The sequence below is a fragment of the Diceros bicornis genome, chromosome 7, assembly GCF_020826845.1.
Source record: "Diceros bicornis minor isolate mBicDic1 chromosome 7, mDicBic1.mat.cur, whole genome shotgun sequence".
In the NCBI taxonomy this organism is placed as follows: domain Eukaryota; kingdom Metazoa; phylum Chordata; class Mammalia; order Perissodactyla; family Rhinocerotidae; genus Diceros; species Diceros bicornis.
Genome location: NC_080746.1, coordinates 39,249,842 through 39,275,721, shown reverse-complemented (window position 1 = coordinate 39,275,721; position 25,880 = coordinate 39,249,842). Strand labels below are relative to the sequence as shown.

Below are 25,880 nucleotides of genomic sequence, written 5' to 3'. Positions count from 1 at the left end.
TTAGAGGACCTGCTAGCCTTCTCCTAGTCTGGCTTGGAATTTCCACTGAAAGTTGCTTTTCTGAGTTATATAGCAGAGAGGTGGGACTGGTTGAATTCCACACGACTTGGAATGAGAAGGCCGCTCTCTTATCCTCCTGTCATGATCAAGGCTATTTCCAAGTCACCTTGCAGGGAACCACGAGCCCTGGAGAAACCCGATGAGGAGGTTTCTGGCCCCAGGCTGGGGCAGCGTGAGATGATATCCCAGGCCACACAGTGCTGAAGGGGATAATGAGCTTAGAGTGATCTTAGCTGAGCTGCTTTGCAGTTTTGCTGAGGGCCAGCCCTAAATGGAAGATGAAGCAGGATACCAGAATTGCATGGTTGATCAGCCTTCTTTTGTGCTTTTTATCAGAAAAACTGTCTGGGACCTCAAAACATCTGTGTGACGCCAGAAGCTGATGGGAAAGTTTTGAACAATTGGTTTGGCCCTTGAACATTTAAGAATGATTTACCTAAAGTTAGTGTGTCCATGAGAAAAACAGATTGTGATCTAATGACTTTCCCACTGGTTTTATTGGAATACTGGGGTCTTCCTGTTTACTGAAGAGTTAATTAGTGCTCTTCTCAGATAAGAGCTGATCATTTTTTAAAAAGTGACTATTCTTGGTTACTGTCTTTCATAACTTCTGAAATTCTGGAGTCTAATACTTTGAATTAAAAGTGTAGTGAAATAGTCACTTATCTTGTATGATTTGGACAAAAAAATTAAAGATTTCTTGCATTTACCAGATACAATAACAAAACCTATCGCATCGATGACATCGACTGGTCAGTGAAGCCCACGCACACCTTTCAGAAGCGGGATGGGGCAGAGATCACCTATGTGGATTACTACAAGCAGGTAGGACTTTTTTTCCTTCATCCTCATCTCCCTTCCCCTTAACTCAGAGAAATCTCCCCCATTCCTTTCCAAGTCCAACAAGTCCCCCAAATTGTCAGACGGAGTCTGCCTCCTCTGACATCATGCTCTGCCTCGTCCCTTCCCCTCCATCCCCACTGTCTCTAGCTTGGCTCAGACTCTCATCCCTTTTTCCTGTTGTCCTTCTTCCTGTAGTCTGAGTGAGCTTCCTTAAAAGCCTATCTGATAATATCACTTACCTGCTTAAAATATTTCCATGGCTCCCCGTTGCCTTAGGATTAGGAGCCAGATCTAAGCTCCTGGGCAGAGTTTCCAAGACCTTTTATGATCTGGCCCTTCCTTGCCTCTTGAGCCTGATTTCTTACCACTTCTGTTTACTTTGTACCTTCTGCTCACTGTTTGTGGTTCATTGAGTCAGTTACTCCCCTCTGCATTTTCTTGCATGTTGCTTCCTCCTCCTGGACACCCTTCACAGCCAGCCAATCACTAAACACCCTTCAAAACTCACCTCAACCCTTAGGGGAGCCCCATGATGCTCTCCCCAGGGCTCCCCTCCCTGCGCTTAGCTACATCAGATTATCACTGGCAGGACACAAATGGTCTGACACCCTTCCTGAAATTTGAGCTCTTTATTTCTGGATACCCAGGGCTAGCACAGAGCTTGTACATAGTAGATACTCAAACATTTATTGATGGAATCTGCTGCTGCCTCTGGGAGCTTGATTCACAGTTATCACCATTACCCCTGACCCCACCTTCCGTCTTCAGTTACTTTCAGAGCCTCCTTCTCTTTAATGTACAATCACATTCAGGTCTCCGAAATCTCACGGATGTTTTAAAAAACAAAAACAAACAGCAGCAAAAAGCCTTCCTTGACCTTTCCACACCTTCAAGAAAAACTATTTCCTTTTTCTCCTTAGTAGCTCATTTCTTTAGAAGGTCATCTACACTGGCTCCAAGGACCTCTTCAATTTTTCCTTCCTGAAGCCTCAGCAGTCTGATATCCTGATCTGCTCCTGTGGAGACAGCTGTCTAAAGGTCAAATCCAGCTACTGATCTCATCCTAAGGGGCTTTCAGTGGCATTTGACATAGTGACCACTCCCATGTGGCTGAACTGCTGTCTTCTGTGTCTCTGGTGGTTTGCCACTACATTTCAGGTTGTTTTTTCTCAGCCTCCTTTGACGTTTTCTCCCATCCTTTCCCCCAAATGTTAAACGCTGTTATTCATCATGGTTCCCTCGTATAGGATCTTCCTGCAAATTTTGAGATCATTCAAATATAATATTTTTGCTTTGCCCTCATTCCTAAATTACACGCTCATCTCCATTTTCAGACAACATTTGCATGAATATCCTGCAGCCCTGTCAAACTAACCTAATTCATACTGCATTCATTGTCTTTCCCACTCCCGTTTCTCCTTGGAAATTCTGCCTCTCAGGAAATCATTTTGCTTCCTTCCTCCTCTTCACCCTCACTTCCTCGTTCAAGATGAGTTCCACCTCCGTTATCCTTGAATTCTCCCTGGAACTCATCCCCCTCTCCAGCCCTATTCACTGCATTAATGGAGAACCACCCACGGGTTCCTGTCCTGGGGATTTCCTCCGGGATTTATGGCCTCCTTGTGGAGGCCATAAAGGATCTGTCATCCTTACTGCCACCAGAGAGACCTTTCTGAAATGCTGCCCAGAAATGTGGTTGGAACATAAGCTCTGGGTAAGACAGTCCTGGCACTAGCTGTGTGACCTTGGACAAATCATGAAACCTGGAGTGTCGTCTGTAAAGGGGAGTCATCTATCTGCCTTCACGGTGCAATGTAAGCACTGAACGAGTCTGCCTCAGCCATCAGTAGTGGAAATGCTGGCATTGAGTTGGCTCCAGTGGGGTCATTGCACTAATTATGGAGCCAGCTGGAGGCTAGTCTGACTCTGGATGAAACCCAGAAGAGAGCAGGGAAATGATTTTTTTTAAATGGTTTTGCATTATAAAAGATAATTAAAATCATAAAACTGGCCCTCAGATATAAAATATAGAGCCTGGGAAGGAAGTAGAAATGAGTAGGTAACCATGGGATTTTTTTTTTCCTTCGTTGAAAAGATTTGCTTGTATATTCATTTTGGGATTACTTGGTGCTTATAAGCAAGGATGTGCTCATTTTACAGTGTTTCCATATTAACTTTTCCTTCATTAATCTTGCATTCTGTAGCAATACAATATTACTTTATCTGACCTAAATCAGCCAGTGCTTGTTAGTCTGTTGAAAAGCAGGAGCAATGATAACGCTGAGGTTCGGATGGCCCACCTGATACCCGAGCTCTGCTTTCTTACAGGTAATGTTTATGTTTTATACTCTCTCAGGCTCCTGGTCATGGGCTCCTGATACTTAGCAGTGGGCAGAGCCTCCTTAAGTTAGCTGAGCGCCAGAGCGTTGATTTAACCCATGGGGGATGGGCCTGTTAAGTAATTTATTTGATAGTAGAGAAAGTGGGAGGATGCAGTGCCCTTTGGAAATTGCTTGGCACAGTCAGTTATCTATTTCCTTTATCTCGTATATTCTATTTGTTATGTTGATGTAATATAGGCCCCCAGAAACTTTCCTAAAACCAAGCTGCTCTTCGCCATTTTTTGAACTTCACCAGTATAGGGAGCGATATAACTTTGATTTTCTTCAGGTATATTGTTTGAGTGGTGCCAAAACGATCCTTATTTTCTTTTTGCATGAGCTTCCAGAAGGTAGTCTCACTATACAGTAGAATCTGAGTAACTGTATCCAGTACTTTTAATCATGTTCATTTGATTAACAGTGGGACTAAGGAGGGAAGACTTTCTACTTTTTACTTTTTTCTCTATTGCTCGAATCAGTTATGATGTGTATATATTTATTTTGCAATTAGAAAAATTAATAAGCATATAATCCTTGAAGGGAGGGATGTTCATTCTTAGTAGTATTCTGATATTCCAGGTCTGTGCAGTCCCATATGGTAGCCCTAGCCACATGCATTTATTGAGCACTTGAAATGTGACTAGCGCGACTGAGGGACTGAATGGAGATATGCTGTAAGTGTAAAATACAGTCTGGATTTCTAAGACTTAATACATATGGAAAAAGGGAAAATAACTTACTAATAAATTTTTAAATTAATTATATGTTAAAATGATAATATTTTGTGTATATTGAGTTAAATATAAATAAATACTATTTATGTAATTTCTTCTGTTTCTTTTTGGCTTTTTTTAACATGGCTACTAGAAAATTTTAAATGACATGTATGGCTTGCATGTCTGTTAGACAGTGCTGTCCAGATGCTAAATCCAGTTCAGTTTAAGTGAAAAGCTTACACTGCACCTGAGTTGGGCTGGGGATCCATTGCATACGGTTCACTTTTTCACTTGGTTTTCGTTTACATTTAATAGGACTGACTGACAAGGCAACCTCTGATTTCCAACTGATGAAGGCTGTGGCTGAAGGAATGCGTCTCAGTCCTCTGGAAAGGCAGCAGCGCCTAGCCAGGCTTGCTGACGACATCCAGAGGTACTGAGATGCCTTGCTGGGACCAGAGTGTACCCTGCCTAAGGCCTAGTTTATAGAATTGGATAATCTGTAAAACGCTTCATTCCTTGATGAAAATGTCTCATCTCTATTGACTCAGAACATGGCACCTTTGAATTGGGTTGTCCAGAGCCAGAGGTTCATCCAAGATGCCTCAGGACTATAGGTCGAAGGGAGGTGGTTGGAGGCCACACTGGCAGAATTACCACCTCACTTCAACTAGACGGCTCTGCTCTCATCCATTTAAAACGTTGAAGTTCTGGATAAAATTTTGAATGAATAAAAGGGATGTCATTAAAAAAATCAGCCAGTCCAGGCCCCCAGTATTCAGGGTCAGGAACGTTCAGATCTTAATATAGTGGCCTCAGCACACTGATCATTAGGAAGCCCCACTATGTGTTCTTTAAACTTAGGAATACCTTTGTACGCTTTGGTTCGGCTCATCTGATTCTCAGACTGCATCCCTGCCCTCGTTGATAACAGTTTGCTGTAACCTGTGATGAGCTTCTCCCTTCTCACTGCCTAGAACTTCGCTGTCCAGTACTGTAGCCTCATGTGACTAGGGGGCACTTGAAGTGTGGCTAGTGCCACATCTTGAAATGATCATATTTTGGATATATTGGGTTAAATAATATATATTTTAAAAATAACTTTGTTACTTTATGCTATTTTTAATGCAGCTACTAGAAAATTTAAAATGATATATGTGGCTTGCTTTATATTTTTACTGAACAATACTGTTGTAGAATGATCTTTTTTCCTTTACAAAAGTGTTTTTTTTTGAAGTAATACCAGCTCATGAAGGAATTTGAAAATTTACATAAGCAAAAACAAAGACGTGTGTGTGTATCTACTCAGTAAATATTTGTTTAAGAAATGAATGAATCATAACTGAATGGTGTGTCTTCTTTCAGATATTCTCAAATGTGTATGATCATGTTCTTTTTAGGAAAATGACATAGTGCTGTATATCATGTTTTGTAACTTGCTTTTTCTTGATCATTTCCATATGATAAGTTTGCACCTCTAGTATTGTGCTAGTGGTTTCATAGTTTTCCATTTTATGGCTACACTTTATGTCACTTATTCTGGACATTCCCCAGACATGCTTACTTGAGAAAAGCCTCCTGGTTCTCTCCTGTTATACCAAGCTGTGGCTACGTCTTCCTGACGTTTCTACCTGCCACCTGTCAGTAGTCCCATTTGCTCCAGCCCAGTTTCCTGTCCAGTGTTTGCCTCATCCATCTCGTCTTGGGCAGATGGTATCTGAAGCGAAATAATTCAAAGTATTTAATGTGACCAGACCAGACATAACATTAATAGATGGAAATAATGAGCTGTTATGGAAAGACAGAGGTAAAGAGACTTAAGCTTCCCTAAAGAGAGAATGGAAGCTTTAATGGGCAAACAAAAACAAGAATCTCATCAGTCTCCTTTGTGAGCGTCTCGCTTACCATGTGCCGGCTACTGTAATAGAGACCAGGAGACAAAGTCAGTGAGGTTGCTCCCTGAAAGGAGCTTACAGCTTGATGGAGATTATCATGTATCATAATCCAATGAGATAATACATAAACTATGATTAAAGTTTAGTAATTTATAAACTTAAAGTACTATACAAATATAAAGTACTGTTATTATTGCTAATACTAATATTCTGCTCATAGTCTTCCTACCGCCCTATCCTTCTGAAGCCTAAGTCCTTATGTTCCCTTCCTTTATCACCCTCATCCACTCCCAAGCCAGCAAATTCAAATATTCCCAGAAGACATCTCTACATCCAGAGACTCCAAAATATCTCTTTATGAACAAGTTTATTATCAGGAATAATATTTCACATTTATTTAGCACGTAGCATGTGCCGGGCAGTGTGGCAGTCCTTTCCGTGTATTGTCATATTTAATCTTTATATCAACCCTATGAAGCAGCTGGTTTTATTATCCCTACCTTTTGCCAATAAGGAAACCCAAGGCTTTAAAAGATTTAAGAGTTTGTCCAAGGTCACATATTATATGTTAGTGCTAGGAGTTAAATCCAGATCTGTCCGGCTTAAAGGCCCATTTTGCTAACCGACTGACGTGCCACGCTGGAAGCCTTTTCCCACCTGGCATGGTCCAAATGAGTGCAGTTGTCCCATAATGCTTTTCAGCAGGGAAAAAAAAAGTGATAGTAGAAATAGAAATCAGAAAGCCTAAAGAAAATCAGCCCCTGAATAATTCAGGAACTTAGAATTCCATCTCTAATGATTAAAATTATTTAGAAAATAAGCACTTGAATGATTTAAAATTCAAATCTATCAACAGAAACAAGGATGCTCGTTTTGAGCTGGAGACCTGGGGACTGCGTTTTGGATGCCAGATGTCTTTGACTGGCCGGGTTGTGCCGTCAGAAAAAATATTAGTGCAAGACCAAGTAGTAAGTGCTGTGATTTTAGTTTCATTTAAAAGTATTTACTTGAATATGCGTAAGTTTGATCATTTGCCAAGGTGACTAGTGGGCTTGCAGTCTTCATTTGGCTTCTCCATGGCCATGTCCCCGCCCTCCCTTAGTCTGCAGCCTTGAGGTTCCCTCCGATCCGTGTGCACTTGTGCAGGCTTAGCAGCACCCAGCAAACACGATTCAGGTTAGCGCAGTGTGTTGTCCTTTAAAGATGCGTTAGAAGATGGTATTTCAAACCATTGCAATGAAAACATGCCCACCTATTATTGGGTGTTGTGCCTCTCTTACGTCACTTAAAAAAAAAAAAAAACTGTAGTACCAGAGAAAATTCTATTAACTGGTGAAGGTTACTTGCAATAGACTGTATTTCCTGATACCAGAGTTGGGTTTTTAGTTGCTGTGTCAGTTCTTCCAGAGTTAATATTCCAAAGTAAAATGCAGCTGAACTGGCATAAACATGAAAAAATTTGCATATAACCCATCCCAGCCGTAGCACTCAGGAAAAGAGGCATTCTGAAACCTGAAGAGATATATCATTACCTCTTTTGGGCTTCAACTGAAGAAACAAACCTATTGTATGCGAAAACTTTGCATTATTTTTCTCCTTTTCCCTTCTGTTTTGTCCATTTTTAAAGCCAGTTACATTTCATGTCATTTTTATTTATTTATTTATTTTTGTGAGGAAGATCAGCCCTGAGCTAACATCCATTGCCAGTCTTCCTCTTTTTGCTAAGGAAGATTGGCCCTGGGCTAACATCCATGCCCATCTTCCTCTACTTTATATGGGACGCTGCCACAGCATGGCTTGACAAGCGGTGTGTCGCTCGGCGCCCCGGATCCGAACCTTCGAACCCCAGGCCACCAAAGCAGAGCGCAGGAACTTAACCACTACACCACAGGGCTGGCCCCTCATGTCATTTTTAAAGGCTCTCTTCTTGTCTTTATTTGATAGAATAAACTGACATGTCTAAACTAATATAATCGAGCAACGAATGTTTCATGTTGGCAGAATAGGGATTTTTTTCCTCATTTCTTTTGATAATCCATCCAAATTACCAAAACCCTTATTGGAGAAGCTGAGAAAAAACTACTTTTGAAAATAAAACACTTTGTAAAGTACTAGAATGTAGGCCCCCATTAGGATCTTGGTCAGGAGTCAATACAGAGAAGCTCAGTTTCAGTTCCACATATGAAGTGGGACTTAATGATATTTGAAATGATCTGTTTCATTACGTCTATAAGTAAAGTCACATTTATCAGAGTTTTTTGTGACATGGAAACAGGTCTTCATAGGAGAAGAGGCACTAATATGGAAAACCGGCCCCCTAGAGGTGGTGGTGGCTGCTGTGTCATGGGCTTCTTGGCAAATACTGCTTTTCTGAAATTGGGTTCTAAGAACTGAGTAAACTAAAGGTTCACAGGCCTCAGAGTGGGCCTTGGGCATTTGTCCTGGGTCTCCCGCTAGCCCATCAGATGACAGCCGGTAGGAGTGTAGGTGAGGGCTGTGGTTCTCCCCATATTGGCTGTAATAGAAAAGAATGAACCTTGGCTCCAGAATACCATCTATGGAGGGCTAGCCCTTCCCCATCATTCTCAGGCTAAGGTCACCTCGTGGAGCTGAGATCCCACCTGGCCACCTGATGGCAAGGCGCTGTGAGGGTGGCTGGTGGTTGGAAGTCAGAGTGCTTGGTGGAAAGTGCCCTGATTACATGTCAAGAAGACCAACATTCTAAACTTGTCGCTGCCACCAACTGGCTCCATGACCTCTCTCAGCCACAGCTTCGGAGTCTGTAAAACAAGGGGATTGTGGTGCTTCTTAAACATGAATGTACAGATGAATCACTTGGGAACTTGTTAGCATGCAGCTTCTGATTCAGTGGGTCTGGGATGGGACTCTGCATTTCTAACAAGCTCTCAGGAAACAATCATGCTGCTACAAGACAGCACTTGGAGTAGCAAGATTAGATTACAGTGCGGTCCTTTTTAATTCGAGCAGTGGCTGCTCTCAGCTTGCCACACCAAGGATATTTCCGTTGGATTCCAGTCCATGGATCTAAGCAGAGGGCTGGTGACCAGTCTAAAGTCTCCCCTCTTCAGTGCAGGGAGCTTGTTTTTCCTGGTCGCCTGGGGAACCTTCCAAAAGTGAGGAAGGAATTTGTGTCCTGGCCTCATCTTTGCTCCTAGATGTAGCCACTCCTGACGTAATGTATATTATTAAGTGTCCTGTAGGGTTTGTTAGTTTTAGTGTGGTGACCTAGAGTATCAATAATCAACATTTTCTGTTTGAGATATCTAGATGCCTAAAGTAAAGAGACCAAATGGGACAGCCCACTCGCCTGAGCCATTCATAATAAAGGTCAGAGATTCTTAGAGCTGGAAGGGAACCTAGAGATCTTTGAACCAGACACCTTTCTTTGCCCACAGCGGAGGCCCATGAGTAAAGGGACTTGCCCACGGATCTGGCTGCCCTGGGATGGTGCTCAGATGCCTCCACTCCAGGAAGCACTTGTATTCTGTTCAGATATGCCCTGCTTGTATCAGTGTTTTAAGTCTGTGACTAGCACACTGTACTAGATAGTTCTGTTATGACAAACATGGACCATCTCCACACTGTCTTTATTTAATTGCTCTCTGAATAAATGCATTCAATCCTTTTGTGATCATTATTTTCTCAGTGTCAACCTGCGTCTGCTGCTGATTGGTTCAAGGATATGCGAACTTGCAAGATGTTAAGTGCACAGTCTTTGAATAAATGGTTGGTCATTTGTAGTAAGATAGCTGAAAATGTGACCGAGAACTTTCTGACCTGCTTGAGAAGAGTTGGAAGTTCCATGGGATTTAACGTGGACTACCCCAAAATGTAAGAATATACTGAAAATCATCCTAGCCTTTTTCATATATTAATTTGGTTTGGTTAGAAGATAGGAAATAATGGCTGATGTAGCTATAAAAGCTTCTTTATCTCTGTAAATATTCCTAATGTGCCAAGAAAATAGTTACAAGTAGATTTTGTAATGATTAAATTTTCATTCAGTTAAAATGTTGTTGGTCTTTATAAAACTTTTTTCACAGTTTTTTAAGCAGTAGTCTCATCACTTCAAAATCTTCTCAGTACTAGTTGGAGTATAAACCCTTGGTAAATCCATCTATTGTAGTCCTAACTTTTTTTCCTTAGTTCTTTTCTATCAGTTATTTATGAAACTTAACAAAAAACAGGATATTAAAAAAATAAAAGGTGCATTTCCTGACTTATTTGATAAATTTTATGCTTTGAAATTTAATGTAAAAATAGATCTGAAATAAGCTTTTCTGATTCTGTTACTTAGCATAAGATTAGTCATTTAGGTAGTTTTTTGATAAAACCAAGGTCATTTATTTAGTCTTTGCATATATTTATTGAACATCTACTATATGCTAGATACTATGCCAGTTGCTGGGGATGAGAAAGATAAATACATTGCTTCCAGTTCAGTAAGGGATCCGTACATATATCACACAATCACACTCAAAACTGGATATTGTTTTGCTTTAGAAAAGTCATAAAGTTAGTCATGCCTCATTTTATTGAGCTTCATATGCTTGGTAAGAGCAATAAAAACTTCTTTTTCTTTGTTATAGTGGAGGTGCAAATATCCTAATTGGCAGGGTGGGAAGTTATTCTTTAAACAAATGGTTACTAATTAATTACATTGGCAGTGCAAGCATTGTTGAAAACCATAGATATTCGCAAAGTCTCATTTTACACTGTAGTTTAGAATTCTCCTCTTATCAAATCTTAACAAATCGCCTGGTTTGAGTTACACCTGCTCTAATTTCTCTTAACCCATGAGCTAACAAAGCAGGAAAAGATTAATGAAAGAAGCCACAGTCAGCAGACCCTGGGCTGGCGTAACAGGCTCTTTCTTACACGAATTCCACAAACAAGCCCGTGCTCACGTTCTGTTCTTGGCGTGTTTTATTTGAAAGCCCATATTTCATTCCATCCTTTTTCTTTCCCATGATGTATCTATTTATCTGTTAGATTTATATGCATAGTTTCTCCCATCTGAAACATTTGCCTGATGAGTTTAGAAGGAATGGACAGTAAGATAGCGGTTGAATCTGTGTGCAAGCGATTGAACTGGAAAAGTCAGAAACATTTAGTTGTTTTAACAGACCTGCAGGCCATTCCTGAAGCTCGGTTAAAATCAGCAAGCAGGAGACAGTGGTCCTGCCACCTGCTGGGCAAGTTTTAAAAGGCCACAGGGCATTGGGACAATAGAATCATATACAGGTATGAGAGACTGATTCTACATAAAGAAACTAGATCTGGAAATTCCTCTGTGTGGGAATTATTTCGGTAGCCTCTGGCCCCTAACATAGTGTAAGCACAGAACAGATAACTGATAAGTACTTCCTGACTGATCGATTGATTAAAGCTAAATATTCCAGGCTCCAAACAAGCTGCCACTAAGGAAAAAAAATCTTTTAGTCTGAATCATGCAGATTAGCTGAATGTCTAGGTCTCATTAACCTGATGATTTTTGAAACATTTATTTTTAAGTTCCCTTGGAGATTCAGTATTGGGGAAATCTTAATCCCAGTTTAACTAGAACCCTGTTTCAGACACTTGATATTGAGACTTGTGATTTCAAAACTTCACTTTCACCCCCGTTTTGAACAACAGAATTATTAATTGTAGGGATTCCATGCAATTGAGAAAATGTCATTTTTCACCAAACTATTTTTTAAGCTCATAAAAATGATTGTTAAATGTTTCTTGTGTATCTTGTAGTGGGAGAAACAATTTTAGGCTTCAAAAGGTTTTCACTTTTTTCTAATGATTTTTTCTCAAATTCCTAGTCTGTTATAAAAATCCATTTGTATTATTTTAATTCTTGATGATATGTGCTACTAAGAAGGGAATTATATATCTTCAAAATTAATCTTTTATGTAGCATAAAAGTACAGGAAAATCCAGCTGCGTTCCTTAGTGCTATACAGAAACATGTCGATCCTGATGTTCAGTTGGTAAGTATAGGATAATCTTTGTGTTTCATGTATAATTTTTATTTTTTCTTGAAAAAGAAAAAATTGAAAGAAGGAATTGGAACATATTCTCCCATGATATGTTTGCAAATCGCTGTGCATTTCCCCAAGCACTGAAGTATTAATCTTAGGATTTTAATCGATATTTTATCTCCCTTTCAGATTTCTAATATTAATTTTTTTTTAATTTTATTTATTTATTTATTTTCTCCCCCAAAGCCCCAGTAGATAGTTATATGTCATAGCTGCACATCCTTCTAGTTGCTGTATGTGGGACGCGGCCTCAGCATGGCCAGAGAAGTGGTAGCGCCGGTGCGCGCCCGGGATCCGAACCGGGGCCGCCAGCAGCGGAGCGCGCGCACTTAACCGCTAAGCCACAGGGCCAGCCCCTAATATTAATTTTTAAATGCTTGTTGTTAGCCCTATATCAGCTTCTTGGATGCCTGTATATTTCCAACTTGTTGGGGGTCATCTTTTACTTAAGATTTGAGATAAATTGATTCCCACCTTACCCCATAAATGTTGGGGTACCCCATGTTCTCCCCAGTGTTTCAGGGGATTCTTGGAGAGTTTAGGTTTTTCCATGTCGCCAATGGCCCCATGTTCCTGCTTCCTCTGAATTCTTGCCGTCCTCTGTGTGTCTCATCTTTCACCAGTGCCCTTTCCTCCTGCATTGCATCACCCTGTGGGACATCCGCGATTGTGGTTTCCCAAAGTGTCTTCTGTGTGTGTGTGTGTGTGTGTGTGTGTGGTGTGTGTGGTGTGTAGCTGACGTTGCAGTGGGTTTGGAACCAAGGCATGATTACATCACATCCCAACATTCCAGACAAGTTAAAATTGACTACCCTGTTCTTAAAAGCTCCCCACCATTCCTAATTTTTGGAAGTGTTTACTCTTCTCCCAGGCCTCACCTCCCACTGTATTGCAGTGCTTTCCTGCCCCATCTCCTCATCTCCCCTCCCTAGCTCACTCATCCCACCTCCCAACATTCCTGTTCAACCCCCCTGCAAAGCAGTTTAGCTCTTTGTTTAGCTCAGACACAAAACATGGTCCATAAGGATGTTACATAGTAAACAAAAAGAATTCTTACCCGAGAGCATTTATTTTTTACCTAAAAAAAAATCAAACTTACAGAAAGTTTGCAAGAATAGTACAAAGAACTCCCATATACTCTCAACCCAGATTCCCCAATTGTTAATATTTTATATTTGCTTTATCATTCCCTCCCTCTCTCAGCATTGGAATCAGATATTTCTCCAATGAGCCTTGATTCCTTTTAGTAGAGAATAGTATTTAGAAACCTAGATCTGGGCACTGAGTGTGCTTATTTGATACTAGGGTATCACTGCCCCTAGATTTTCTCAATGGGCAAAGGTGGGAAATATGTACATGTATCTATGTATCTATCTATCATACACATACACGCACACTTCCATCTATTTTATTACTATATGTATCAATGTATATAGAAAACATGTTCAAACATACCTCCAGTTCCCATCCAACACTGTGGAAAGTGTTCCCCCTTTTCTCATTTGTTCCTGCTTTCTCTGATAGTGAGGAACAGGGCTCCTCTTATTCTCCACATGTTTGCTTACTTCTCCATCCCTTGGTGTGTAACCAATCTCACTTGGCTCCCGCCTTCTTTTGCCCTGGTCCCTGTTGGGCTGCTCCCTTGTTCTGCCACCTACCTCGCTTGGCCCCAAACTCGTAGGATGGAAGGAAGGAAGTCCCCTAAGAGAATTTTGCCGACCACTTGAAAATATTTTCTCCTGCTTTATATAATTATGTGTAAAAAATTTTAGCCCTTGACATTATGGTTTTAAACACTTGTACAGGTAAAAAAAAAAAAAAATCACTTTATTTTCTTCTGCTAATCATGACAGTGCCTATCTCTTCTATAATTTGCAAGTTTTTGAAGGTACGGAATAAAATATGGGAAGAAGATGGAGGTAGGCCAGGAGAAGTCCTTCTGTGAGGGAAACACCTGATAAGAAGTAGGGCCAGTGACAGAAATGGGTGGAAATAAAAAACCAGGGAGCTGAAGCTTCTTTCTCCTTACTTTCCTTCCCCCCATATCCCTACTCTCAAGTCCCAGTAAACAAAACATTTGCTGCTGTTCGTTTCTTTTATTTTGGTTGTCTAGTACCTAATGGGAAAAAGACCACAGTTTAAGCCAATTCTTACTTGTGGGTGAAGCTGGGCGAGTGGGCAGTGGGGATGAGCGCTGGAGAGCGACAGGAAAAGAAGGAGAGGGAGCTGGAGAAAGCGAGGCTAGAAGGGAATTTGAGGAGACTCACAGAATCAAATCAGCAGAGAAACAAGAAGGAAGGAAAAGCCAAGGGAGATGGGTAGGTTTGGGGTGGGACTTTGCGGAGTGGATGGCTGATGAGACGGCATTTCAAATGGCATTGATTAATTGTCAGTGGTTTAAAGGCCATTTAAGAGAACTATAGGCATGTTAATATTTGCTCCTTGGGAATTGAAGGGCAAGAGATGTTGCAGAATCCATGTATTCATTTTTTTTTTTAAAGCTACTTCTAAGTGTAAGTAAATTGATTTTCTTTTCTGCTCTTTTTTTTTGCTTTTAGGTAATGTGTATTCTGCCTTCTTATCAGAAGAGCTATTATGATTCCATTAAAAAATATTTGAGCTCAGATTGCCCAGTCGCAAGCCAGTGTGTGCTTGCCCGGACCTTGAATAAACAGGGCATGCTGATGAGTGTCGCCGCTAAGATTGCCATGCAGATGACCTGTAAACTCGGAGGCGAGCTGTGGGCTGTCGAGATCCCTGTGAGGAATCTGTCTCTCTTTTCCTTTTAGTGATCAATCAATATATTAGTTAATTTTAAAATTAAATCGAAGTAGGAGATATTTTCCCATGACACCAGAAGTATTTGCTCTGTTTGTTTGGTGAGCCTCTGCTCTGGGTTCCGGGATTACACAAGCCACCGTGAAGATACCCAGGAGAAGGTGAGGCGTGGCTCCTGTTCTCAAGGAGCTGCGGTTAAGCTGATAACAGACTGTGTCATGAAAGAGAATCGAGGTTGGCATGGACTTGGAGGGACTTAATTTGGAGCCTTCCAGCTGCTATTGAAAATCTGTGTTCCGTGGCCTCTACGTTCACCTGCTTCAGCAGGTGCTAACTCTCAGAGTAGCGTTGCACCTTGGATGGCGCCTCCCCAGAGCTTGGGGAACTGGCAGAGCCTTTGATCTGAACCTCCAAACTGTTGGGGGAACTGAGTACACCCTCTTCTCTTTCCTGAACTATGGCCACTGTGAGATGAAGTGAGGGGATGAGAAATGAGGGAATGTTGCCCATTCCCTGACATTTCCATCACCAGAATGTGCACAGTTACCCCCAGCTGCCCCTTCCTGGAGGAGCATAGCCAAGTGAGGATTCCTTAGCCATCTGAAGAATGGGAAGGGAATTCCTCTTCAGATTCCTTCAGCCCAGAGGCAAGGGTTAAATGGACTACATTCCCAGAATTTCTTGAGCCACTGCTGGCCCTTGCCCGCCCACACAAAGGATGATGGCTATTTTGGACTACAGTGAGTCTCTTAAGCAAAGTGTGTACCATGTTCTTCCTTCCACCTCAAGTCTCTGGTTTCTGGTTTAATAATCTGCCTCACCTGGTCCTTGATCTCCCCAGCACGTAACTTAGCTTAAATAATTTAATAACTGGAGACCATTTTTTAAAAACCTTATATTAAATCATTGTTTGGGGAAATGATACCTCATCCCATTATATCATGAAAAATTTAATTTTACAGTTAAAGTCCCTGATGGTGGTCGGCATTGATGTCTGTAAGGACGCATTCAACAAGGGAATGACGGTGGTTGGATTTGTGGCCAGTATGAACCCCAGAATCACCAGGTACTTTAAAAATTACCCTAACGTATTCTTTAATTATTATTTGTGGTTTAACTAAAGACCATACGGCAAGAAATAGCTTGTAATCTTCACTCATTTAAAATATGAACACTTATGGTCATAATTATACTTATAAAAATGTGATTGGTAATATTGGAGTAATATGTAGCTTCATTAAGAACTATTTTTATGCATACTTTGGGACAAGCTATTGCTTGTATGCCAGTCATATTCCCAAAATGATGGACACGTGGAAATTTTTGTGCATTTATTTTCTGAACATCTGCACTGTATTGGGCACTAGGAACTTGACCTGCATTAGGTCAAGCAGTCGAGCTTTGGAATCAGATTGCCTAGAGTTGTATCCTGATCTGCCACTTACTTACTCTGTGTCTGAGGTCTGGTTACTTAACCTTGCCTCATTGTAGTCATCTGTAAAATGGGAATGACAATGATGCCTATTTCATAGGGCATCTATAGGAATTATGTAAGATAAAGTGCTTAGAACATCACCACTCATAGTAAATGCTCAATACCCGCTTGTCATTGTCATTGTTATTATTATTACTTGCAGATATTTGATGTGGTGGTTGTTCACACAGCTATGAAGAACATAAGCAGGATTAGGGATAACGCATTAAACATCGACTTATAGTACTTATTAAATTGTAGTTCTTAGAATTGTTTCAATATTTGTAACTAAACAATGTGTTTTGAGGCTGTAGGAGCTGGTTGCAACATGTTTTCTTCCTAGATTTAAGTATTTGATTTACTCCATTAAATTTGTGGTCGGGTATATATTTGTGATTGGGGGAAATAGGAAAAGTAGCAGCATGCCGCCGACTTCATTGCAGGGTGTGTGAGATCCTTGTTATGTGTGTCACTTCGTTAATCAAGCAGATAAAGGACTTCCAGCTTGTTAGCAGCACTCCTAATTGTGTCATTACTGTTGCATATATTTAGAGAACTGTAATAATGTTCACACATACTTAACACCAAGTCATGATCTTCATTTTCCAAATGCTTTTATTTAATTAATGACTTTAGCCAGAGAACTTGCTTCTGAAATCTAAGTAAATTAATCATGCTAAGATTTCAAGTCCGAAAGGCTCACCTATAGAAGTGGAAGTTTATGCTTGAGAAATCTTTGAATATTTTGAAGTAGATCTGCTAAACTAATCAATTCCTTTATAGTAATAACATAGTGGCCTCTATTTATTCTTGCTTATTATGTGCCAAATATGGGGCTAAGTACTTTGTATATATTGTCTAATTTAATTTTTACAACAACCCTATGAGGTGGTAACCACCTTACCAGCTTGTATATTTCCTTGGTGCAGATGAGGAAACAGAGGCTTCGGTTCACATAGCAAAGTCACAGAGCTGATGTGTATGGCAGCCAGGATTTGAACCCAGATAATATGTCTGAGGCCAGCATTATGCTTTAGCTTCTCTTATCAATAAATTTCATTTGGGGAAGGGAGATTTTTAATATAATTGTGATCATATAGCATATACAAAATTATGAGCATTGATTTTTACTCATAGTGTCAATTTATTTTTTTAAATTGAGGTATAATTAACATATAACACTATATTAGTTTCAAATGTACAATGTCGTGATTCAATGTTTGTATATATTGTGAAATGATCCCCACAGTAAGTCTGGTTAACATCTGTCACCATACACAATTAAAAAACCTTTTTTTTGTAATGAGAACTTTTAAGAACTATTCTCTTAGCAACCTTAAAATATGCAACACAGTATTACTAACTATAGTCACCATTTATTTTATAACTGAAAGTTTGTACCTTTTGGCCCCCTTCACCAATTTCACCCACCCTCCAACCCCCACCTTTGGCAACCAGCAATCTGTTCTCTGTATCTCTGAGCATTTTTTTTAATTCCACATATTAGTGAGATCATTGGTATTTGTATTTCTCTGTCTGACTAATTTCACTTAGCATAATGCCCTCAAGGTCCATCCGTGTTTTTGCAAATGGCAAGATTTCAGTCTTTTTTATGGCTGAATAATACTCCATAGTGTATATATACCACATCTTCTTTATCCATGCATCCATTGATGGACACAGGTTGTTTTCTACTAGTTTAATACTAATGCATGTTTATAGTAGAAATTTTGAAGTTGAACTTTACTTTTCCTCTTTTCTTACTTTAGGTGGTTTTCCCGCTGTATCCTTCAGAGAACAACAACTGATGTTGCAGATTGCTTAAAAGTTTTCATGACCGGTACTAAAAATATAGCAATGGGGGTGGGCTTCAAGAACTGTTCCTTCAGACCCAAAGTCCACATGCCTATAGCAGACCAAATGGGTGGAAGCAGACCCCTCAAGCCTGCCTGGGTCCACTGTCACCCAGTTGAAGATCCCCAAGGCTGTGCTCTGATTCAGGCTAACAGTCAGATTCTATAGGATTTACATTTGTCATCTGTGTGTGATAAACAGAAAGCCAAGAGGAAGGAGCGTTTGTAGTGGCTGGTGGCTCTGGCAAGCAGCTTGAAGGCCAAAAGAAACCCACTCTGGAGGATTCCTACAAGGATTGTGACAGAGCAGTGTTAGGTCTAGAAATAGGAGTGAAGCCTTTGGGATTGGGATAGGGATGCTGGCAGATCAAGTGTGGCATAGTAGGAGAAGATGGGAAAGACAGCAGGTGAGGAAGGGTGCCCTCTTCACAGCAGGATGCAGTGGAAAGAGGTGTCTGGGGTTCCCGCCTCCTCACCAGCCCTGGCCCAAATCTGGCTTTGCCAGTCTTTAGCAGTGCAAATTGTGCAACTCATTCCCTCTCCTCATCTGCGTTTTCCCATCTATAAACTTTGGGGGGTTGTAAATATTTTTTTCCAAAAAAGTGAATTTGGTGATATGTGTTGGTAATGGACTTACATATATGATCATCTTCTGTTGAACTAAAATAAATTTCCTGGACAACAAACTCTTCTAAAACAATTGTGCAATATACACATGAAAAAAATTATTATATCAAATTACTTTCCCCTCACTTCAAAACCTAGTCATTTTTTCTTAGTGGTTATGAAAAGTGTCTCTTGGGTAGGAGTTACTGTCTAGGCTCTGCTCTTTCGGCAGTTTCTAGTTAGAGTGGGTAGAAATGCTTTCAGAGTTCATATTATCAGTGTGAGTTGGAGTCTAATTGAGTGTCCATGTGAAGAGATGCTTTCAGAGGAACAGCCAGGTTCTTTCCTTATGTTTTCATATTTATGCTCATTAGAGAAGAAAATGACATAAGATTATCTAGTCTATATTGAGAGGATTTAAAGACTTGAAGAAACTAAATTAGTGTTACTTTGGTTTTGGGAATTTGTCTATTGCATGACTTAAATTTTAATTTATTGCTTAAATATTAAAATTTTACTAAAAAGATATGCTGAGTTTAAGAATATATTATGCCATAGAAACCGTAATGATTCCTCAAATAGCAGCGATGCAGGAATGTTCCCTAAAGTCATCCATTTTTGTATTATTGCAAATACAACCCAAATTAGGTATTACCCTATTTTACAGTGGTTTGAAATAGCAAACTTATTTAAACATTGAAATATATGGGAATTTTATTCTTTGTTGGCGCTGGACAAGTCATTTTCTTCTTACTAACACCAAATTCTGCAGGAGCACTCAACAGATGGTACAAACACAACCATGGTTTGCCAGCACGGATAATTGTGTACCGTGATGGTGTAGGGGATGGTCAGCTAAAAACACTTATTGAGTATGAAGTTCCACAGCTGCTGAGCAGCGTGACAGAAGCATGTTCAAATACCAGGTATGAAATTATTGTTATTTCCCCACGCTCCCAATTACGTAGAGCACATTCATCATAACTATTAAAATTACTATGTGCCAGCAAATCTTTTTTTTCATGCAGTTAAGTTTCGCTCCGTTTCTGCGTCATGCGGCTGTAGCTGGATGGATGGTTTCCCCTAGATTGGAGGGTAGTCGGGTGGTAGCCTGGGTGGTGTGAGCTTTGGGGGCCCTGGGTGGGGCATCTGGAGGAAGGCAGGTACCTCCTGAGCAGCTGACACTGAGATTCAGCAGGAAGCCTGCAGGGCTGCTGGCAGGTGAGGACGCTTCACGCATATTAACATGCCAGGGCAAGAAACAAGCTGTGGTTTCACATTGAAGGGCTGAAGTGACACACAGGGCTGAAGCCTCTAAAGAGCAGGCACTGCTGGGCAACGAAGGTCTGCGGCAGGTGCGGAAAGGTGCGAGTGCTGTGAGAGCTGAGCTGCGTGTGGGGCTCAGACCATCTTGAACACCAAGCATCTTGCTCCATTGTCGCATTTCTCGGTTCAACGTTTCAGTACGACATTTTCCTCAGTGATTATGTCAAGTGGCAAGTGCAAGAAAAATATTATAACTGGAAAATGGGGGAGGATGATCATCTCAAATTGGCATCGTAAAATATTTGGAAAGCATCTTATTCCAAGCTGCACAGCGCTTGCTCTGTAGGGTTACACCCTCATCTCCACCGGCAACAGAAGTGTTGCAGCCGCGAGCCCAGCCGCAAAGGAGCAGAGTCTTGACCTCATCAGTGACTGTTAGAGAAGGCAGAGAGCAGAATAGCTTGGGGGCAGTATCACCTTCAGCGGCTCCAAACTGTCAGCCAAAATAGCTCCCTCCGCCACTGATGGCAGGTGACCGTGTCTATTCAGAATCGCAAGTCTGCAATTTAGGGATAGCGGGAGTAAATTTAGCAGCTGACAGTGCTAAGGAGTTAGTTTTCTCTCGCACTATAATATCAACTTTTGAAAGTTTCAAAATTAAAAACATCAGCATATTTTTTAAATAATTAAAATGCTTAAAATAAATAAAATACAGTGACCCTTGCATCCCAGAAGCTCCTTCCATGATGGCCAATATTTGGATTTGGCCTTGGCCTGACTGATTACTGACTTTATCATCTGGTTCTTCGGCATTTGGCCCAAATGTATATTTGGTCTGTCCGTCCATCCTCCCAGGTGTGGGTTTTGCAGGATTCAGGAGTGATGATTTGAGGAGTAAAGGAACTTGTGGTTCTCCTTTGCTTTTCAGAAATTGAGAGGAGGAGTGAAGGTGAAAATGGGGGACTATTGCTAATGGGAAAAATAATCTTGTCTCCATGGATAATTCGGCAAGTGCTAATTGAAGTTCATTGCCCTATTAAACATTTCTCCCCGTCTGCTTTAAATGATGTAAACTAGCCAAAAGACTGGACACACTGCACTTTTGCAACAAATGAGGACAAACCCTAATTTAAAAAATTGTATCTCTGGGGAAGGAGAGGTTGGGGGTAATTATTATTTTCTTTGCTTTTGTAATGTTTTTCTAATGAGTGAATTTATTTATTCCATTTAAAAATTACCTAAAAAGATAAATGGAAAGCTGCATGGCTTGGTTTTACTCCTCTCCATCTTATTTTTTGCCTTTCTGGTTCCTAGCTCCAAACTATCAGTGGTTGTGGTCAGGAAGAAGTGCATGCTGCGATTCTTTATGGAAATGAACCAGACCTTACAGAACCCACCACTTGGCACCGTGGTGGATTCAGAAGCAACTCGTTCTGAATGGCAAGTGCTCTTAGAAAATAAATTTTTAGCAAAGCATTCACTGTGTGTTGTTCAGGTTTGGCCTTATGTTTGCCTTCTTTTCCACATTCATTCTGTTTTTTCCCTCAGGTATGACTTTTACTTGATCAGCCAGGTGGCGTGTCAGGGAACTGTTAATCCCACCTACTATAATGTCATCTACGATGACAACAGATTGAAACCTGACCACATGCAGAGACTTACATTCAAACTGTGCCACTTGTACTATAACTGGCCGGTGAGTGACAGCTGTTTACTTATGTGAGTCCTAATACTCAAAGTTCCTACTCAGGAATTGTCACACAGTTTTCCTTCATATCTCTACTCCTACCACAATGCCTGACTTTTGACAAGGGAGGAATGGATGAATGAATGAATGACTCCTTGAGTCCACAGTGGGAGAAACTCTGTCTGTCATAGAAACGAAATAAACTATTGTAACAGATTAGTATTCATAATTTCCAAAGGACTTTATTATATACATTATCGTATGCAAGCCTAAGAGGAAATCAGGGTATTGTTGTTTCCATGTTACAGATGAGGAAGTCAAAGCCAACTCAGATTTATGTCTGGTGGGAAAGGAACAGGCATGGCTCTGTTCTGTTTTCCTGTACATGAGGCTAAGAGCTGCTCTCAAAGTCTCAGGCCAAGATTTGCTCTGAGCCCCTCGGAACAGCAAGTCGTAGGAAACTTAGGTTAGCCCTGAGTATGATGGCTCCCAGCTCCCAGCACCAAGCCACCAGACTGCCCCTCCACCGCATCTTGCCCAGTGAGTGTAAGTTCCCAGTGAGCAAGGTTGCTCTTTGTTGGTTGAGTGTATCGTTTACTCACAAACACATTCTATTGTCTGTGTAACTAATAGATGAAAAAACTCGGGAAAGAAAAATCGTTTTGAAGAACAAGTTGTCCTCTTAATTACTGTCAATCCTTCTCCCTCCTCAGGGCTTAATCAGTATCCCAGCGCCATGTCAGTATGCACACAAGCTGACCTTTCTGGTGGCCCAAAGCATTCATAAAGAACCAAGTTTGGAATTAGCCAATTCTCTCTTCTACCTGTGATGACGTGAACCATTGGCATCCCTACAGGAGGAGTCCGAGGAGTAGTTGGTATACTTTGTACAAATCTGCCGTGAGCTCCCCGCTGTGACTGGGGAAAGGAGATCAAGCTTAGTTTTAACTTCTGGGGGAAAAAAATCCCAAACAACTTAATCTGAAATGATTCAAAAGAAATCTATGTTGTTTTATTTTAAAGAGTTATATGCTTGGAGTGAATTCACATTGTGGTATATGGAATTAACATGTACCATCACTTGTAAGTAATTCCACAAAGCTAAATATCCGCTAAGAAAATAAGTGTTTGCGTGATGTTTTGATGGTAGGTAAAGGGGGTCTAATTCCCACCCTAAATTTTATGGAAGTTTTCTTAAATAATGTTATAGAGCATTTTGTAGAGTGGTTTAAATAGTTGTTAGAAAATAAAATTCAGAGCATTGCATATGTGTTTATTGTTATTTGAATTTCACTTGAAGTTACGTGTGAATCTCATTTAAGTGTTTTCAGCAGACTCAACCACTAGACCACGTCACCATCACTTTTTGAATTATATTTCTAAAACCGAATATATCACTTGCTATCTTGACGTTACTTTATTTCACTTAATAGCAACTACTCTCTTTGATGACCTTGCTTCCTACTGCACTGAGAAAACAGATTCCATCAGAAGAGCACTTGCACAGGCTCCCATTCCCTCTACCCACCTAAGGGCATCTGTGTGTATAGTCCCCCCTCCCTGGGGGAGCAGAATTTGCTACCCCAAAATATGTCTCTTTGGCTTGATTGTTTTTAAGAACAAAAGACTCAGGAAGAAACTTTGACCTTCCCCCAACTGCCTAAAAGAATTTAAGATAGAAGGCCTGTTCCAGGAAGGAGCTAATACTGCAGTTAACTATAGTATAACATGAACTAGGGTGGTAGGCAGCGAGGAACCTAGCAAAGCCCATTTGATCAGAGTCCTCTCCCTGTCTCCGTTGTCTTTGCAAGTAGTGGCAAACATTTGTTTACCAAACATTTGCTTTTCTATCTCGATGTGAATTACCTTCCTCCTCTTTGAATTTCAAAACCACTACCCTCAACATCCTCCTTTGTCTTTAGCTGAAGATGGTATTTAAGGTGATAGTTTCAGCCATTTTGGTGAGTTACTCAGTTTTTCTGGGATTCTCTCATGTATACATCTTATTAAGTTTGTTTGATTTTCTCCTGTTATTCTGTCTCACATCAATTTAGTTCTTAGATCAGCCATAAGAACCTAGAAGAGTAGAGGAATATTTCTTCCTCCCCTACAGTGTCATAAATGAACCCTATCTATACTCCTGTGGAAGGCTTTCCACCTGTGTACTAAATCCCATTCCCCCTGACCCATGAAGCATGCTGCTCTAGCAATTCTCCCCTCTCCCTTCTGCATCATCAGTTTTCCCTTCACGCTGAATCATTCCCATCAGCATTATAAATATGCTATTATTGCTCCCATCTTAAAAAAAAACAATTTCCCCCTCCAGCTACCACCCCATTTCTTTGCTCCTCTTTACAGAAAAACTTCTCAAAAGAGTAGTCTGTGCTTGATATATCCAATTTCTTACTCCGTCAGAATTTCATCACAACCACTATGTCAAAATTGCTTTAGTCAAGGTCGCAATAACTTCCACTTTGCTGAATTTGTCAGTTCTCGGTCTTCTTCTTACCTAGCGTATCACAGCGTTTGATCCACTTGATCATTTCCTCCATTGTGAGACACTCTGTGTGGCCTCTAGGATAACACACTCTCCTGGTTTCTCTCCTACTGCATTGATCACTCATCCTAGTTTCCTTTGCTGGTTTCCCCTCATCTCATCCTTTTCACGTGAGAGTGCCCCAAGAATGAGAATATGGCTACATGCAAAAAGTATTTTGATGAAAGAAAGATCCGAGTTCCAAATTCCTCTTGCAGAGGAAAGATTCAGTGGAAGGCTGTAGCGAAGGGGCTTGTGGAGAGCTGAAGGTTCACTCTGAGGGGTGAGGAGAAGCAGACGCCAATGCAGAGATCATATGAGATGCTGCTGAACACATTCTTTTCCTATTTGAGAGTTCTTTCCAGGCGTGTCAAAAATGCACCCAACGTGGGTCCATTCTAGTAATAGTAATGAAAACCATTTGTGGGGCAAGAGGGTAGAGAGGGGTTAATACATTCCAGGCACAGTGCCAAGGACTTTGCGTACACATTTAATCTTCACAACAACTGTATGAATTAGGCACTATAATGACCATTTTACAGATGATAAAACTGAGGAGTAAAGATGCCATGTAGCTCACCAGTTTATAAAATTAATAAATTATGGAACTAGAATTTGTCCTTGGGTGTGTTTAACTCCAAAACCTGTGAGGTGAATCACAAGAATGTACTGCCTTAGTAAAAGGTACTATAAGATTTAAAAAATTTCTCCCTGAGTTCCCACATGAGGGAGTGCATTATAGGGTTTAGCGTTGGCACTGTATCGCAAGTCTTTGGAGTAAGGCACTGTGCCATTCCAGAGTGGTTGTGTTTTTGTGTTGGTGGTGGTGTTTTCTTCCTTCCAAGTACAAGGATGCTATAAAGCGCCAACACCTAACAGCCAGTCTGTATAAATCTCCATGCGGCATTTGGATTAGGCAATATACATAGATAGGTCTGTAGAGCTCCTTACCCTTTGACCTATTAAGTATGCCCAAGGTAATGGCTCCTTACCGTTTTAACCCACCAGGGGGCACAAAAGGACTTTCGTATGAGCAGAGCCCTTCTCCTTTGCCCTGTGGTGTGACAGATGGTGGAAGAATAGTCAGCCTCAAGTAAGCTCTCAGAGGGCACCATGGGATTAGGAAAATCATCTGAGCTCTGGTTCCAACATTTTTAGCTGTGGGATGCGATAACCTCCCCTCTCTGAGAATCACTTATCCAATCTGTAGTGTGAGAGGAGATTGGAGTAGACCAATGGTGCTAAACCTTGGAAACATTAGAACTACCCACACATAAAAGCTTTTTAAAAAAATACAGATGCCTGGGCCCACCTCCAGAAATAGTGATTTAATTGGTCTGAGATGAAGCCTGATTATCTGAATATTTTAAAAGTTCTCTGGGTGATTTGGATGGTTAGCCAAGGGTTGAGCACTACTGGTCTAGGGCAACACTGGTTTTGAATCTCAGAACCACCACTTACTAGCTATGTGACCTTGGGCAAGTTATTTAACCTCTCTGAGCCTCAGTGTATCCACCCGTAAAGACACCTAACAATGTCCACATTGTAGGGTGGTTGTAAGGATTTGAAATATCAAATCCCAAGTATCTGGCTTTAATAAAGAGTGCCATATTATTGCACCTCACAAGAGGAAAAGAATCAAATGATATAATTTAGTCAATAAATAGCCATGGATGTGTATAATGTGCCAGGGACTGTGGTGGGTTCTGAATTCTTCTACAATCCTGCTTAA

General features: G+C 40.7%; 1 protein-coding gene across 1 annotated transcript in view; it reads left to right on the top strand.

Moving 5' to 3' along the window:
• The window catches only part of PIWIL4 (piwi like RNA-mediated gene silencing 4), a 37,181-nt gene extending 14,365 nt beyond the window's left edge, over positions 1–22,816 (top strand). Inside the window, exons 8-20 of the mRNA XM_058545388.1 lie at positions 774–885; positions 3,108–3,231; positions 4,316–4,433; positions 6,752–6,863; positions 9,563–9,747; positions 11,825–11,897; positions 14,507–14,707; positions 15,689–15,792; positions 17,970–18,040; positions 19,432–19,585; positions 21,240–21,365; positions 21,474–21,621; positions 22,326–22,816. Of these exons, the coding sequence (XP_058401371.1) occupies positions 774–885; positions 3,108–3,231; positions 4,316–4,433; positions 6,752–6,863; positions 9,563–9,747; positions 11,825–11,897; positions 14,507–14,707; positions 15,689–15,792; positions 17,970–18,040; positions 19,432–19,585; positions 21,240–21,365; positions 21,474–21,621; positions 22,326–22,442 (1,645 nt within the window). The 3' untranslated portion in view covers positions 22,443–22,816. The remainder of the gene's footprint in view (positions 1–773; positions 886–3,107; positions 3,232–4,315; positions 4,434–6,751; positions 6,864–9,562; positions 9,748–11,824; positions 11,898–14,506; positions 14,708–15,688; positions 15,793–17,969; positions 18,041–19,431; positions 19,586–21,239; positions 21,366–21,473; positions 21,622–22,325) is intronic.
• The last annotated feature ends 3,064 nt before the right edge of the window (positions 22,817–25,880 follow it).